This window comes from Carettochelys insculpta, chromosome 11 (assembly GCF_033958435.1).
Source record: "Carettochelys insculpta isolate YL-2023 chromosome 11, ASM3395843v1, whole genome shotgun sequence".
Lineage (NCBI taxonomy): Eukaryota > Metazoa > Chordata > Testudines > Carettochelyidae > Carettochelys > Carettochelys insculpta.
The window spans coordinates 45,989,863-46,005,021 of NC_134147.1; the positions used below are offsets into that span (position 1 = coordinate 45,989,863).

At 43.0% G+C, this 15,159-nt stretch overlaps 1 protein-coding gene across 7 annotated transcripts in view; it reads right to left on the reverse strand.

Annotated features, from left to right (window-relative positions):
* The window catches only part of PTPRG (protein tyrosine phosphatase receptor type G), a 610,456-nt gene that overhangs the window by 103,899 nt on the left and 491,398 nt on the right, over positions 1–15,159 (reverse strand). For 5 of the 7 annotated variants that reach the window (XM_075006204.1, XM_075006203.1, XM_075006202.1 and 2 more), the window contains 3 exons: positions 14,444–14,493; positions 10,914–11,709; positions 2,008–2,140 (listed from right to left, as the gene is read on the reverse strand). In XM_075006204.1, the coding sequence (XP_074862305.1) occupies positions 2,008–2,140; positions 10,914–11,709; positions 14,444–14,493 (979 nt within the window). The remainder of the gene's footprint in view (positions 1–2,007; positions 2,141–10,913; positions 11,710–14,443; positions 14,494–15,159) is intronic. The other 2 variants (XM_075006199.1, XM_075006197.1) reach the window with 1 other exon arrangement.

A 15,159-nucleotide genomic window follows, 5' to 3' on the forward strand; every position in this document is an offset into this window, starting at 1 on the left:
TTCAGGGCTCCACCATTGGCAGCGTAAACAATGCACTGTGGGTATGTATTCTACAGGACGTTGTGGTGGGAAGACAGAGCTGATCTCTGCACATCTTGGGACTCCTGAGTTCTCCCACAGCCTCCTCAGCTGCCAGGAGCAGCATCATGACTAGCTCTGTGAGCTCTCCATGTTGAGGAATATCAAAGCAGCACTACAATCTGTCTCTTCCCACTGCAGCAGCTGTCTGCCTGCTGCTGTACTGCTAGTGTGGGGCAGAAGAGGAGCAGTCCAATGATTTTCTCTTTGTTTGCTCCCCAAATGGAGCAGCTCACTCAGCTGTTAGATACCTCCCAGGACTTTGAAAGGGGAGGGGCGCATGCCTGCAGGGCAGCAGAGATCAAACCACTGTGAAGAGTGGTCAGGACAGGCATTGTGGGATACTGGTGGAGGCCAGTTCTGTCAACCAAACAAACATCAGTGCCTACCATGACTTTGTTGACAATAATGGGAGGGGGGAAAAGAAAAATGTGTCTTGTGAGAGGGGTGGGTGAGTGTTTTGCTGACAAAACTGAGTGGTTTTCTCTGACAAAAGTCACATTGAAATATGAACATTCTCACTATTCGGTTGCTAAATAGCAGTTTTGGCGACAGAACTTACAATATACAATCAAATTTGTCTTAGGTCTAAAGTGAGATAATTTCTTTGACGCTAAAACTAGTTCACAGAATGATTATGCCCATCACGAAACTGACACACAGACGCCGCGTCTACACATGCACGCTACTTCGAAGTAGCGGCACTAACTTCGAAATAGCGCCCGTCACGGCTACACGTGTTGGGCGCTATTTCGAAGTTGAAATCGACGTTAGGTGGCGAGACGTCAAAGTCGCTAACCCCATGAGGGGATGGGAATAGCGCCCTACTTTGAAGTTGAATGTCGAAGTAGGGCATGTGTAGACGATCTGCGTCCCGCAACATCGAAATAGTGGGGTCCGCCATGGCGGCCATCAGCTGAGGGGTCGAGAGACGCTGTCTCTCCAGCCCCTACGGGGCTCTATGGTCATCGTGTGCAGCAGCCCTTAGCCCAGGGCTTCTGGCTGCTGCTGATGCGGCAGCTGGGGATCCATGCTGCATGCACAGGGTCTGCAACCAGTTGTCGGCTCTGTGAATCTTGTGTTGTTTAGTGCAACTGTGTCTGGGAGGGGCCCTTTAAGGGAGCAGCTTGCTGTTGAGTCCGCCCTGTGACCCTGTCTGCAGCTGTTCCTGGCACCCTTATTTCGATGTGTGCTAGTTTGGCGTGTAGACGTTCCCTCGCAGCGCCTATTTCGATGTGGTGCTGCCCAACGTCGAAGTTGAACGTCGACGTTGCCAGCCCTGGAGGACGTGTAGACGTTATTCATCGATGTAGCGTGCACGTGTAGACGTAGCCAGACTGGCACAACCAATAAGATCTCTTCAGAAGAGGCAATCTGAAAACACTTGTGGTGTATTTCATTCCCACGGGCTTTGCTATGCATTTCATTAGAGTAGTGCCTCGTCCTCTCACTAACCTTGCAGAGCTAGTCCCTCAAACCCTGCTATGAGGTAGAGAAGGAGTATTGTCCTCACTTTACAGATGTGAAAACTGAGGCACAAGGTCCCACAGGGAATTGTTTGAAACCAAACAGTGTGTCTGTGGCCAAGACAGGCCTAGAACTCAGAGCCTCAGTTCAGAGAGCCTTTTTGAAAATATCATTCCTGGAGGTCACAAATGACGTGCATTTTTACAGCTATTTAAGGAAAGCTAACTGAGGAATCGCCTGACATTGCTGCTACTAATCTCATCTTCATGATGCAAAAATCAGTACCTGAGATACTTCAAACAATTAACCAACACAGTTGTCCTGACACAGCTAGAGATAGCTAATATATCCATCATCGTCACAGCCGGTAAAATAAAAAAAAACACAGGAACATACTAAAAAGACAGTCCAAAAAGTATTTTAAATCACAATCAGTTCCCAAGCAAAAGGAAGGGGGCTCACCTCCAGTAAACCAGCACGGCAATGAGAAGAATGAGGCACACAAAGGTCAGGGCTGACACCACAATCAGAGGGATGATCCATTCCAATTTGCCAGGAGAAGGTCTGGTTGCCATACTGGAGCTATTCTTGTCTGCTGCACAGTAAGCATGTAATAGACATAATCAGTACCAGTAAAAAGAATGATGCTACAATGGATACATTTATACTCAAAATTAAACCTGCCATCACTCCAGTTCACATGATGTGAGCAAACAATCAGAGAATGGACCTTCAATAAAGGGTGTCACTCAGTCCTTCACTTTTATGAAAGCATTGCAGCATGAAAGTGTCATACATACATAACACAACGGTTGGATTCTACTAGTGTACTTACTTCCAATCTTAACTTTACTTTCCCACAATTTTAGGGCAGGACCCTGCAAACAGGATCCAAGCATTACCCTCATACGTTGTTCTCCCACACCAATAAACTACAAGTTCTGCTTGGTCATTGAAGTTTGCAAGCTCCAGCCCTGCATTGGAGATCAGGATGAGCCAACAGAAATAACACTGGGGCCCTGCACACAAGAAGTTAGATCCCCAGTCAGGTATTGGGACCTAATGTTCTAGGTCAGGGTCGGCAACCCAAATAGCAGGAAGAGCCATTTTTTTTACAAATTTGGTAAAAACTCAATAATTCAAGAGCCACCGTGCATGTGACTATAAGATGGTCCTTAATAAATAACATCAAACTGTACTTTTGTAACCCGTTTTAAGAATAGGGCACACACACAATGATTTATAAGGTGATATGTGTTTACTGCAGGATATTCACAAGCCTTTTACACATTCTGTTTCCTCACTCTTTACATGTATGTGTGTTTGCACCACTGTCTTCCTGACTTTCACTCCCAAACCTACATTAATTACAGAAATTTTACTTCACGTTTCATTTCAGTTCTCTTTCTTAAAACGTGAGTTGCCCTTCACAGCAGGAACGCTGCAAGATTCCTTTTCCTTTTCAAAAGCACGACTTTACTAGCAATACAATCAAACCACAGATACAGTATGATATCCCACAATGCACTGCACATATTAAAGGGGGAGTTACCCCATGGTTCGAGATCATGTATCGTTTGCTATTTAGATGGGAGTTGTTCATTGGGCTTTTAGACATTCACTGTTTATCAAAAATCAACACAAGGGTTTTTAACTTTGCAATTATAGTGTTGGGAGCCACAAAAAAGTCCTTAAAGAGCTGCAGCTTGCAGACCCCAGCTCTAGGCACTGTAAGCAAGAGACTGCCCCTGCCCCAAGATAACTAATGTTACAAGGACCAGCTTGTATTTAAAACTATTCTGTGATTTGTGCAAATTCAAAAAATGTCGAAAAATGAAAACTTTTCACACAATGGTGTAAAAGACAAATTACTTGCTGCCATTTCAGCCATTCTGCATTACTTAGCCAACATCTTGTTGAATGCTCCTCAACTATCAGTTAGAAGCAGCAGTATAAGGAAGAAGGTAAATAGCTCCAGATCGAAACAAACAAACAAACAAAACCCCAATATACACTTGACTTTTTGTTTATTGCCCCTCCCTGTGTGTTTTCTCTGACTAGTGTAATTTCAGGCCCTTGTTCAGTATTGTACTAGCATCTCTTCTCAAACAGCAGCCAGTCCTACTAGAGAAACATAATTGCCTTTTCGCCATAGGTAGGCAAAACACAGCTGTATTGGAAGCCACCAGCTGTCACGTAATATGAAGTCAGACTCTATTTTAATAGGGTTTAGCTTATACTCCTCCATGGGCAGGAATAAAATTCAAACAACATAAAAGTAAAGGTTAATTGTAAATGCTTTTGCCAGGCTGCTGAAAACAGAGCAAGTGGGTAGGCTGCTGCAAGCCCAGCAAGAAATCCTTCTACTTTTAAGAAGGAGGTTGATGGAGGTAATGCCCTTTCACAGGAAAGCCTAAATGAGGTGCTAATCAGAAGGATGTTTGGGGGGAATGTGAACGTGTACTGAGTGCAGAATTGATCATAAGAGAGAGGAGTAACCAGTCTCCTTCCTAAGTCTCTAACTTCAGTGAACAAAGGTTGCATACTGCACCGGCTTTGTGCTAACTTTGTCTCAGAAACATTATTCACAGTTATTATTTAGCATGAGTGCAATATATATAAAGCTTATAATCCATACCACATTGCGTGCTCAGACGCTGCAATAGACCAACGATGAATTACTATTAAGAGACAGATTTGATTTCATTTAATAGTTCAGAGCAAGGAAATCCTTTTCATCAATGGAACTCTAATTGCTTTGAAAACAATTAAGCACCACAACCCAAGGGCGGGGCGGTGGGGGAATACTATTGATCAGACCGGTAGAGAAGAGCAAATTAAAATACATGGTTCCCTGAAACTTACTAGGAAAGCAAAATACCATCCACAACCCTTTGCCATATAAAACATTATTTCATCTCTTTCCTACCAGCTGAATGTTCCATACATGAGCCTCTCCTTATGCTTCGGTATAAAATTATACTTCAATTTGCATGAAATAATTTACATCACTTAGCAAACACAGTCTGGCTTGAGTTTTGACCTGCCACAGTTAAGTACAGTGCATGTGTAATATTCATGATGTTACCTTTACTTTTCCATCAGGGGAAACCGTGCTTATCTAACCTCTGCTACCTGTTGTGCCGCAGATGTGAAAAGAAGAACTCAGTGTGTTAAAAGGGAGCGCAGCAAGCACAATTCACTTACGCTGATGGCTGAGGCTGAGATTCCCGGGGAAATCTGCCACTAGAGAGAAAAACTTCGTTTCTTGCTTTTGAAGAGAAATTCTAAGTGTTTTTCACTGCTTAAACAATGTTTGGAGTGAACTGAAATAAAAACATCAGCAAAAGTTGCTATGTGAAGACTTGTGATGCTAGAAGACTTTAGCAGTACATCTGGACTGCCAGCAGGTGTCTTTCGTCAGTCGGGAAGAGAAGCAGATTAAAAGGCATCATGCTGGGTAATGTGAAACAATGTCGAAGCAACGCTACACAGAAAATAAAGATGCTCAGCTTCAACTTCTCTGCAAACCTACAAAAAACAGCCTTTCAAACTTGCATCCTATACTGAGAGCACCAAGCAGCGGTACAGCAAATAACATATCCTTGTAACTGTGCCCAGGATAGGCTTTACTTCGGCATTTAAAAAAATCATGGACGAGAAAACTCTAATTTTGCTAAGAAATGTAAACAGTTTCCAGTGGCATATGTCATTGTTGAATTAATTCAGTTTGCCTTTTACTGGCTTGGAATTCATCCCAGTAGGAAGGAATAAAAACTATTATAGCATATCTGCTTGAGGAAGTCCTACACAATATGCGCTCACACAGCTCACAGTCTACTTCTCAGTGTGCAAAAGGCCATAGGTATCCATAACAATCACTTTCCTGAGAAACACTTATTCAGCACTTTCATCTATTTCAGGACCTGGCACAGGAAATCGGAGAGAGAGAGAACAAAGGGTGCTTTGGCAGGGGGATTTACTGACAAAGGTCAATGGGAGAATGAGGAAATCTACAATCGGAAAATTCTAGTCTCTAAAGCTTTCTCACTGAGAACATAAAAATGTTTATTCTCCAAAAGTAATGCTACTTGTCACAATAAGCTACGGTTGCCTGTAATGTATTACCTGCCTTGCCTATACTTTCCTGAAACTTTCTCTTTATCATTCCCTGACACTGCATAACCTCCAGCGCAGATAAAGTTCTGTTTATCATATTATTTTAGATATAGATAACCAAGACAATAGATGCATTCTTCATCCAACCAAATGTCACTGTCCCTGCAGTGCTGTCACATCCTATCCAGTCATTCAAATGAGAGGCAATTGCCGGTCATGCCTTTGAGTAAATGTGACTACACGCTGCTACAGTGTGGTCAGTTAATAGCACTCAAAGATAACGTCAGTCATTCTAAGCATGGGCACTTGCGAGATTTTAGAAGTGGTTGTAAAAATGTCATGCAGAATTTCATTTACTTATTTGTTTATATAAAAAATAAAACAGCAGAAATGTAGCACTTTAAAGACTAGCAAAATGATTTATCCAGCGATGAGCTTTCGGGGGGCAGACCCACTTCATCAGATCAATCTCATTTCCAGTACAGACTGACATGAATACAGAGGACCAAAAACTTGCAATAAAAACTGACAAATCAAGTACATAGAACTGAAGGAAGGGGATGAGGGGAGGGGGGATGTTAAGTGTCCTGCCTGAGATAATTAGGAGCATCAAACGAAGGGACGCAGTCCTTGTAATGTGTGAGGTAGTTGATGTTCCTGTTCATACCACGTCTTAATGTGTCAAATTTGAATAAGAATTCCAATTCATAAATTTCTTGCTGTAATTTGTTTTTAAATTCTTTTTTTTCTAGGAAACAAATTCTCAGGTCTTTAACAGAATGGGTCACTCCACTGAAGTGTTCACTGACCGGCTTATGTGGTTTGGTCCTCTGTTCTTATAAATGTCAGTCTGTATTGGAAATGAGATCGATCTGATGAAGTGGGTCTGCCCCACAAAACTCAACACTGAATAAATCATGTTGTTAGTTTTTAAAGTGCTGCATTTCTGCTGTTTTATTCTGTTGGAGTACAGACTAACACGGCTACCTCTTTGTTATTATTTATATGTAGGCATTTTTTCAGTGTTCATTATTCTAGATCAGGATTCCCTCTAATTTTTCCATCCTGAGGCAGAATAAATTTTGCTATTTGCACCAAGTATGTGCACCACCATAGAAACACATGCTCCCAGCAAAAGGAGCTCTGCTATTCAGCTGGGTGGCAATTGAATCTCTCCTGGGTGGCTTTCCAAGTGCTCAGTTTACAGGGAATGCTGCTTTAGACTCCTATGTCATTTCACTATTTGATAAACTGATGTCAATAGCCCATTTTTTCTATTTACCTGCATTCATGCCCTATCACTGCATGCTTCTACAATTTGCCATGCAAAACAGCTCATGGAAATACAACTTAATAATTCTTGCCACATATGGAGAAACAGAATTACACAGATGTTTAATTATCCTAATGAGATTATGCCCAAAAGGCTTTTGTAACCTCAGCCCTGCTGAAGATTGTTCTGAAAACCAAAGCACTGGAGTTCTATATTTAGACTAAATAAGGTTTTGAATGCGCAACCTGATCTCATTATCAAGCCCTCTTGTGAGCAAACGTATGTGAAGTTTTGTAACCCAGTAGGGATAGGGAGGCTTTCCTATCAAGTGGAATCCCACAGGGCAAGGATGTAGATGTAGATTGTCTTCAAGCTACACTCACAACCCAGTCTAAAGCACCAACTGAAAATATGCTAAAGCTGTTGATGACAAAGGTGGAAAGGGAATACATTATCTTGTATCAAACAGTATTTGTTTAAGCTTCCAACATGGCAAATCAAAGTTCTGGTGATTAATATCAGCTACTGTATGTTTGGAGTGAGTCATGCTTTTATGTGCAGAATATCACTCTAACCGCAGCTCCTTGTCAGATTTAAAAACTCCTGCATAATTCCGAGCAGCTGTTTATTTTACCATTCCAGATCAAGATATAATTAGGCTGATGCAAAAAATACAATAGAGCGGGATGAACAAAAAACGGAAACAGGAGCATGTGAGCAAGCGCTCAGGAGCAGAAGGAACCATTAGCACTGACAAATAACACCAGGCGGGGGTGGCAGGGTGGGAAGGGGGGCAGGGGCAATGTCATTCGGAAAATAATGCCATGGCCTCAGGAGATGTATGTATATGTGCGTGTGAAATAAGTGCTAAAAGAAAATGAGCCTTCCTGTACTAATTGGCCTCACACTTTCCCCATAATTTCTCATGTGTTCCTGTGTTCCACTAGTCATCTGCGCCCATGCGGGCTTTCCCTTTCAGTTAGCTCCATACACTCTGCTAATTTGGTTCCCTATAATTAATTTTGCAAGTGTGCATTGTTATAAAACAAGGTTCTCCTCTTTAAAAGGATACAATTTTCCACTCAAAAAACCTGCAGCAAAATAACTTGAGAGAAAATTTTGCTTTTCTGCTTCACTGGACAAATGAAGGATCCAAAAAAGCTGGTTTGTGCTCTAGCAGCTATAATTAATGACACCAACTTTTCTTTTTGCACATCTTGGGAGCGTTTGGCACATTTCTTCACCTGCATTAGTTCTCAGCAATGCCAAAAGGTACTGCCTCTGCCACCTCTCGCTACCTAAGGATGCCAAGCCTGCTGATGGGAGGGGATGGTCCCCAAGTCCCTTTGAAATGCCACAGCAATGCTTCTGTGTCATCGCACGTGGATGGGTGGGGGGTGCGGTGCCATTGAGGGTTGAAAGTCCTAGGTCCCTTCTAGGGCATGGAGCTGGGCCCCCTCCCAACTTGCCCCAGTGCCCACGGCAGCTATTGGCCCCACTGCAGGATGCAAAATTTCACAAACTTCTATCTAATGACATGTTTATCTCAATGCTCCAAAAGCCACTTAAGGCTTACAGACCATCAGCTGAGACAGTGGTGTTTGCTCTTGCAAGGAGTTTCACTGAAGATAAATACATGCATGAGCAAAGGACGGGTCTCTTTGCATGCATAAAGGGCTTGCGAAGATGAGAGGAAAAGAGCGAGGTAACTTTAGGGTATTTGAGTAGTGTTTCGGGTGGGATGGGTGCATTGTCTATGTGTTTGAAGACATAACCAAGGAAACGCTGCCTGAAGTTTGATGTTAGGAGCTTTGTACCATCCAGCCATGAAGCCAAAAAGAAGCTAGACCTCCCCTTGCTCTTGAACAAATTTGTATGTGATGCCAGCAGACTCAATTCCTGCAGATGGCAGAAAATTTTGTCGCTCATCACATCCTCTTGCTAACACTATGGTCTGGAAACTTTGGCTTTAAGGTCTAATGCACAAACCTCTGCTCACAGGGAGTTTGCCTCCTTTGAGATATCCTGAGCCAGGACAAGGAGGACACATCTGATCTCAAGATGTCATGCGCCTCACATGTGTGAAAAGCCTGGACCCATATCGGCTCTGACTGCTGTCAAGTCTCTTGTAAGGTCCATTCCACGTTCTGTCTTTCCAGACAGCCCACAGCCAACTTCCAAGTGAACAGTGCCCACAGACCTGATAACTGACTAGCACAAGCCATGCCGGACTCCTGGGACTGCACCTGAGCTACTTCCCCTGCTCCCTCCAGAGATTCCTCCAGGCATATGGGCTCTCCATGTGTCAGACAGAGTGGGAGCAAGCCATGTCAGGCTAGTGAGTCCCTTCCATAAGAAAATATGGCAGCGCATTAGCGTTTTCTCACCTTCCTCACACTCTGCAACGGGTCCCTTTTCTTAACCCCCCTCCCTTTACTCACACCCCAGAAAAACTGATGTGATAACAAACCATATGTCTTCCGATGGACATCGGAGCCATCTGTCCATTTCCTCTCTCATTTACATTACACTGGCAGGAAGCCATCAAGCTCTTTGCTAGAGCTTGCACAAAGGACATGGAATTTGGACATTCAAGGAAATCAGGACATTAGGTATTGCTCAGCTGAGGGAGAGAAGAACCCAACACCTCTATTCAAGAGGCAGATTCCCCTCATGGAGCAAGACACATGGGCTCAAACTGAGCTTCCCCAGTGACCAGTCTTATGGACTTACTCTCTGAGTCAGCACTGCAAAAGGCAGCCGGGGTGCACATTCTCATCCCCAACAAAAAACCAGAAGGCGGCAAGGGGGGTCCTGCCGGCTGCCTGTGCAAGCGTTTTAAAGCATGTATGGTGGGAAGAGCTGACTTTGAAGAAAACCATCAAGTGAGACCATGGAGCAGGAGAAAGCAAGCTATAAAATCAGCAGAGTCGGCATAAAGAATGTCAGCATAACTGGGGTTAGAGCATGACCACACCACTGCTGTTAATCTGTTTTCTTGCAGAACAGTTCTCAGTGGCAGCAGTAGAGCGGGGTCAGCATTTCTCTAGCAAACATCATTACGGATTGCAGGATTTGAGGGTTTTTTTTTTTTTTTTTAAATTTAGCTGTGGAAATTGATTCTGAGCTGTAACTTAGCCGAAAAGGTCTGAATTTTAATCTTCATAAATGTAAAAGAGAAATAAATACTTAAGAGGCCTTTTCATGGTATCCTTACTCCACAAAAGCGTTGATGGAAAAACAAAATTACAAAAACATGGTACAGTTCTGCAAAATAAACAGTGATTTTTAAAAGACCAGTGCACAAACATACATGTGTCACCTGACAGTCACTCAAAGAGTGAGCTTATTAAAACCTATGATTGGATTCCTGTGAACAATACCTGTGCAGAGCCCATTTAACTTCCAGGGCCTCTGTGAAATACAAAGGATCAGCTATATGGATCAGCCTTCAGGACTGAGGCCCGTGAGTGTACGGTGAGTAAGAAGCCAGCCAGATATGCCGGTGCTGAGCAGCAAGACACTTATGCATAAATAAAATAACTTCATACCTGTGTCACAAGTCGCTTATGAAAAACACGTGTGCGTAAGATACAGCAGCCATTGTTCAAGGATAATTTCACAGTTGTAGTTAGATATATCAATTTCTAACAACAAAAGTCCTAAAGCAGCCAACCATATTGGAGGCTAATTTCTTGCCAAACTGCGTTATGCAGCTAGGAGCACACATTTTTTACTGGAGGCTGGGTAATTTCCTAACACAATAACCTCTCTCAGCTGGGTTTTTCCGCTCCTCCCACCCCAGTTCTAACATCATTTGTGGGCTGAATCCTGCCCTGATTTACTCTAGTGCTGCTAATGGGATGGTGTGAGGGGTCAGTCAGTGAGGCCTCTGGTCCCTGTACCTTTTTTCAAGTGAATCTGAAACACTGATCAATCAACACAGCTTCCACCTCTCCCTCCCCAGATCTCTCACCTGGGTTAACAGTGATGAACCTGTTATCAGATGGACTTTCCCCTGGAAACCGGCGGTCTTTGGGAGAAGTTTCTCTTGATGTTGTCTCTGGTCCCTTTGGGATTTTCTCTGCAGAATGTTCATTTGTGAAGGCTGGTGGCACTTGGGTGGAGAGGACAGGTGGGAGCTGAGTGTCTGTTTCAGTAACCCTCTCTTCTTCAGGGCTCCTATCTGTTGGGAAAACGTTTTGGTTTTGCTCTTGACCAGGTATGGTTTTATTTCCTTCCGTCTCTACAGTTCGGTTAGGGGGAATGGTCGTTAGCGTGGGCTCAGTGTTATTTTGTACCTCAGCAGCCTCTGTCACTGCACTCTTCTCTTTCTTTTCAGACTCCTTTTCTCCCTCTTCATCCTGTTCCCTTTCGCCGTCCTCACTTTCACTCTTCTCATCCTTTTCTCCTTCCTGTGCTCCTTCATTGTCCTTTGTCAGAGCGGAATCACTATCCGGTGCTGGAGAAGACAAAGCCTCAGGAGTAGCAAGCACCGGCCTGACAGACTGTTTGCTGGTAGAAGCAGCGCTAGGCAGGCGGGTTGGCCACACAGTGCTAGGAAAGGAGGAAATACCACCACCACTAAACCCCAGGCCTGCAAGCAATGTGCTGGTCACCACGGAGGCCACTGTAGCTTGGCTGCCACTGGAGGAAGGTCCCATTCCAGTTGCCATGGAAACAAAGGAGAAAGGAAGGCCAGAAGAAGTCCAGGTGGAAGATCCAGAACTGATGGGAGCCATGTCAGCTGAAGAAGCAGGAGAAGCTGTAGGCTTGAAGAGACCACCCGAGGGGACAAGGGAAGAAAACACACCAGAGAGAGCATCAGTAGGGGTACCTGATATGCTACCTCGGTTCTTTTCTCCTTTCGTTTTCTTTTTCTTTCCAAACACTCCATTCTGCCCATTATGCTGTTCAAATGAGACACGGGTATTTACACAAACTGGAGTCAAACCCACCCAGAACCTTCACAAGCATAGACATTGACAAGTCATAAGGCAAATGACCCAGATATGCCTGCAATGCATTCGGGCGTGATGGCCAACCACATTCATATATTGGTTAGCTTTGATGTACCAGGTGCTGTACAACCCCACGAGGGACTCTGGATAGATACCTGAGCAGCCAGTCCATGCAAACAAGCCAATGTGTGTGTGGGGTGGGGGTATAATTACCCGCAGGTGGAGGTGATTTAAAAGGGCCCGGGGCCCCTGACTACTGCCAGTGACACTCTAGCAGTGACCAGGAGTGCTGGCCCCTTTAAAATTGTTTGAGTGGGCCACAGGTGTACACAGGGTGGTACTGGTAGCAGTGAAGACAGCCAGGCAGCATGTGGAAACCCTGGACATGCTGGAAGAGAGAGCTCAGCAGTGCAGCTGGCAGCTTGCTGAGTACCAGCCCATGCTGGCCCAGCACCACCCCAATGTCAGATGGGCCCTGTCTTCATGGTTGTGGCTTGTGTATGAGTAGGGGGGCCCACTGAGTGTTCTGTCCTGGGTCATGGAATTGCCATTGGAGGTCTTACGTCACAGCTACCCTGCTATTGTTACTTGAGTTCCCTTTGGTTCAGCTAGCTCCAGTTATGGCTCCGGCAACTGCTGCCACTCCTCTGACATTCCTGCATTTACCATTTCTAAACAATAATTATAGCAAACTTTCATGACTCTTATCATTGTTTTATGCTCCCCCATTGTCCTTCCTCAGCCATTTTTGAAGAATATTTCCTGTTGGGAGGTGGGGAAGCAGCCTATTTCTTTTACAAGTTTAACGAGTTTCATGATGCCAAGTCTTAAAACCAGACACTAAAAGAGTTTAAAATGTTTAAGCACATTTTACTTTCAAATAAAAGCTGTGCTGCAGCAGCTACTATAATGCCCCTAATTTTGTAATAATGGCCCAGTTCCCATAAACAGATACAAACATGGGGCGTCCCTTCCTCTCAGAAAGAGCCCTGCAGTCCTGCCATATGGATAGGATTGTAGGTTTGGGGCCTCAGCTGTGTTCTTTCCCCAGTTTGCTATCTACTCTGCACAGGTCACTATCACTCTGCTAAGGTTTGGCTCTATGACAGAGTCTGGCCCTAAAATGATCAACTTTGTACCTACACAATCTACCCATATTAAAATCTGGCGATTCATTAGAAACCCCTTCGAGGAATTTTGCTGTTACAGGGGCTGCCAGTAGTAGTTACCATCCTAAAGATAGTGAAGTTCACTGACTGGGCTAAAGACACAGAAGAATTCTGTGGAAGACCGGAGGTTAGAATTTACTTCCATAATCAGGCCATTCCACCACGTTGCACTGATGTTTCCTGTTAAGAGTTCAATCGACAAAATTAAAGTGGAGACATTTCTGCAAAGTATTTATCAGGGACAGCTAACAAGGATGACAGAGGCACTGATCCGACCCTTTGTCCAAACCATAAAATATCTATGACCCCATATGTTTTTGGAGATTTAAAAACCTCACAACATTAAGTCGTAATCCTTTTACATCCCCCTGCTCTTCCTGGTTTCAGCCAAGGCCAGGAAGCTGAAACGCTGCAGCCAAACAAGAAAGGCTGCTCTGATATTATTTCTGACCCAGCTGCAATCACAAAGAACTAGAGATCTCAAGGGAAAGCCAGTTCTTCTGAGATCTTGAGCTCAAGTTTTAAATAAGCATCTGAACTTCTGAATGCTTGTCAGTCAAACTCGATAGTTTTGAGAAATCTGCTTTACCCTGGCACTCACCCTTAGTCTCAAAGCTGGGCTGCAGAATTCAACGTTGGCAGTAAATATTGTCCATCTAGTACATTTTTACATTGTTATTGAAAAAATGTCAAACACTCTTTTTTGATGTCTGTGTTGCAAGGGTATCACCATTCAAAACTGGACTTAGTGATACCAGAAATAACGTACTTAGTCTAAGGTCCTAATATGAATTCAATCCATAAATTTGATCAACATTACAAAACTGCATATAACTATGTTCTTTCAATGGCTAAAATAGGCATTCTTCAGTGGTGTAAAACGCATTTGCTTACTGCACTTTCAGGATTTTGGTATGTGGAATTAGAGGAGCTGTTCAAAGTTCTCCCTTAGTTAATACTAACAGCCTCAAGTAAAATGAAATAAAGAATTAAAATAAATAATTTGCTAAGGCCTAATTTACGCACAAGTAGATACTTCCACAGCACTGGAAGACTGCGGATGCCATATGCCAAACCATTGCCTCGTTCCATGAACCTCTGTTCATTCAGTTATTAAACAAAATTAAACATATTCTCAGACATCATTAGGATTATATATTTTCTCTCCAAAGAAAGCTTATAGAATCATGAAGCTATAAAACTATTCCATGTGTGAAACAGGCTATTAAAGCTTTTTGCTCAGGATTTAAATAAAAATAACACACTCATAAATGACTGCAGTAGATTTACAACATTATGCTGCCACCTGGTGGGTGTTATGGCACAATTTACAACTGCTTTTCAATCTGCTATAATGATTTATTGTCGTTACTTACCACTCCTGTTTTAACAATTCTGGTCCCCTCGAATATTCGAGTAGTGTTAGCTGGGAAACAAAGAAGGAACAATTTAATGTGGATTAGGAAGTTGAAAAATGCAATTATTCTGCTAAACAATTTTTTCAGAAATTAAAAGCTTCTAAAATTTGAAAGCCATTGGTACTCAGCAGGATTGTCAAGGGATTAAAAAAATCATGATTAAAAATTAGTCATGATTAATCATGCTGTTAAATAAAAATGAGAAGTCCTATGGCACCTTACATTGGAGAATAAGCTTTCATGGGCGAAGACCCACTTTGTGCATTTGATGAAGTGGGTCTTTGCCCATGAAAGCTTATGCTCCAATACAGCTGTTAGCCTATAAGGTGTCACAGGATTTACTGTTGTTTTTGCAGATACAGACTAACACGGATACCCCTCTGTCATTGTTAAATAACACAAGAATGCCATTTATGTAAACATTCTGGATGTTTTCTTCATTTTCAAATATCTTGAGTTAAATTACAATACAGAAAGCAAAGTGCACAGTGCATACTTTATTTTTATTACAAATACTTGCACTGTAGAAAACAAGAGAAACCATATTTTTCAATTCATCTAACATAAGTATTTTAGTACAACCTCTTTATCATGAAAGTAGAACTTACAAATGTAGAATTAGGTACAAAAGTACAGACAAAAATAAAACTATGTAAAATGTTAGTGCCTACAAG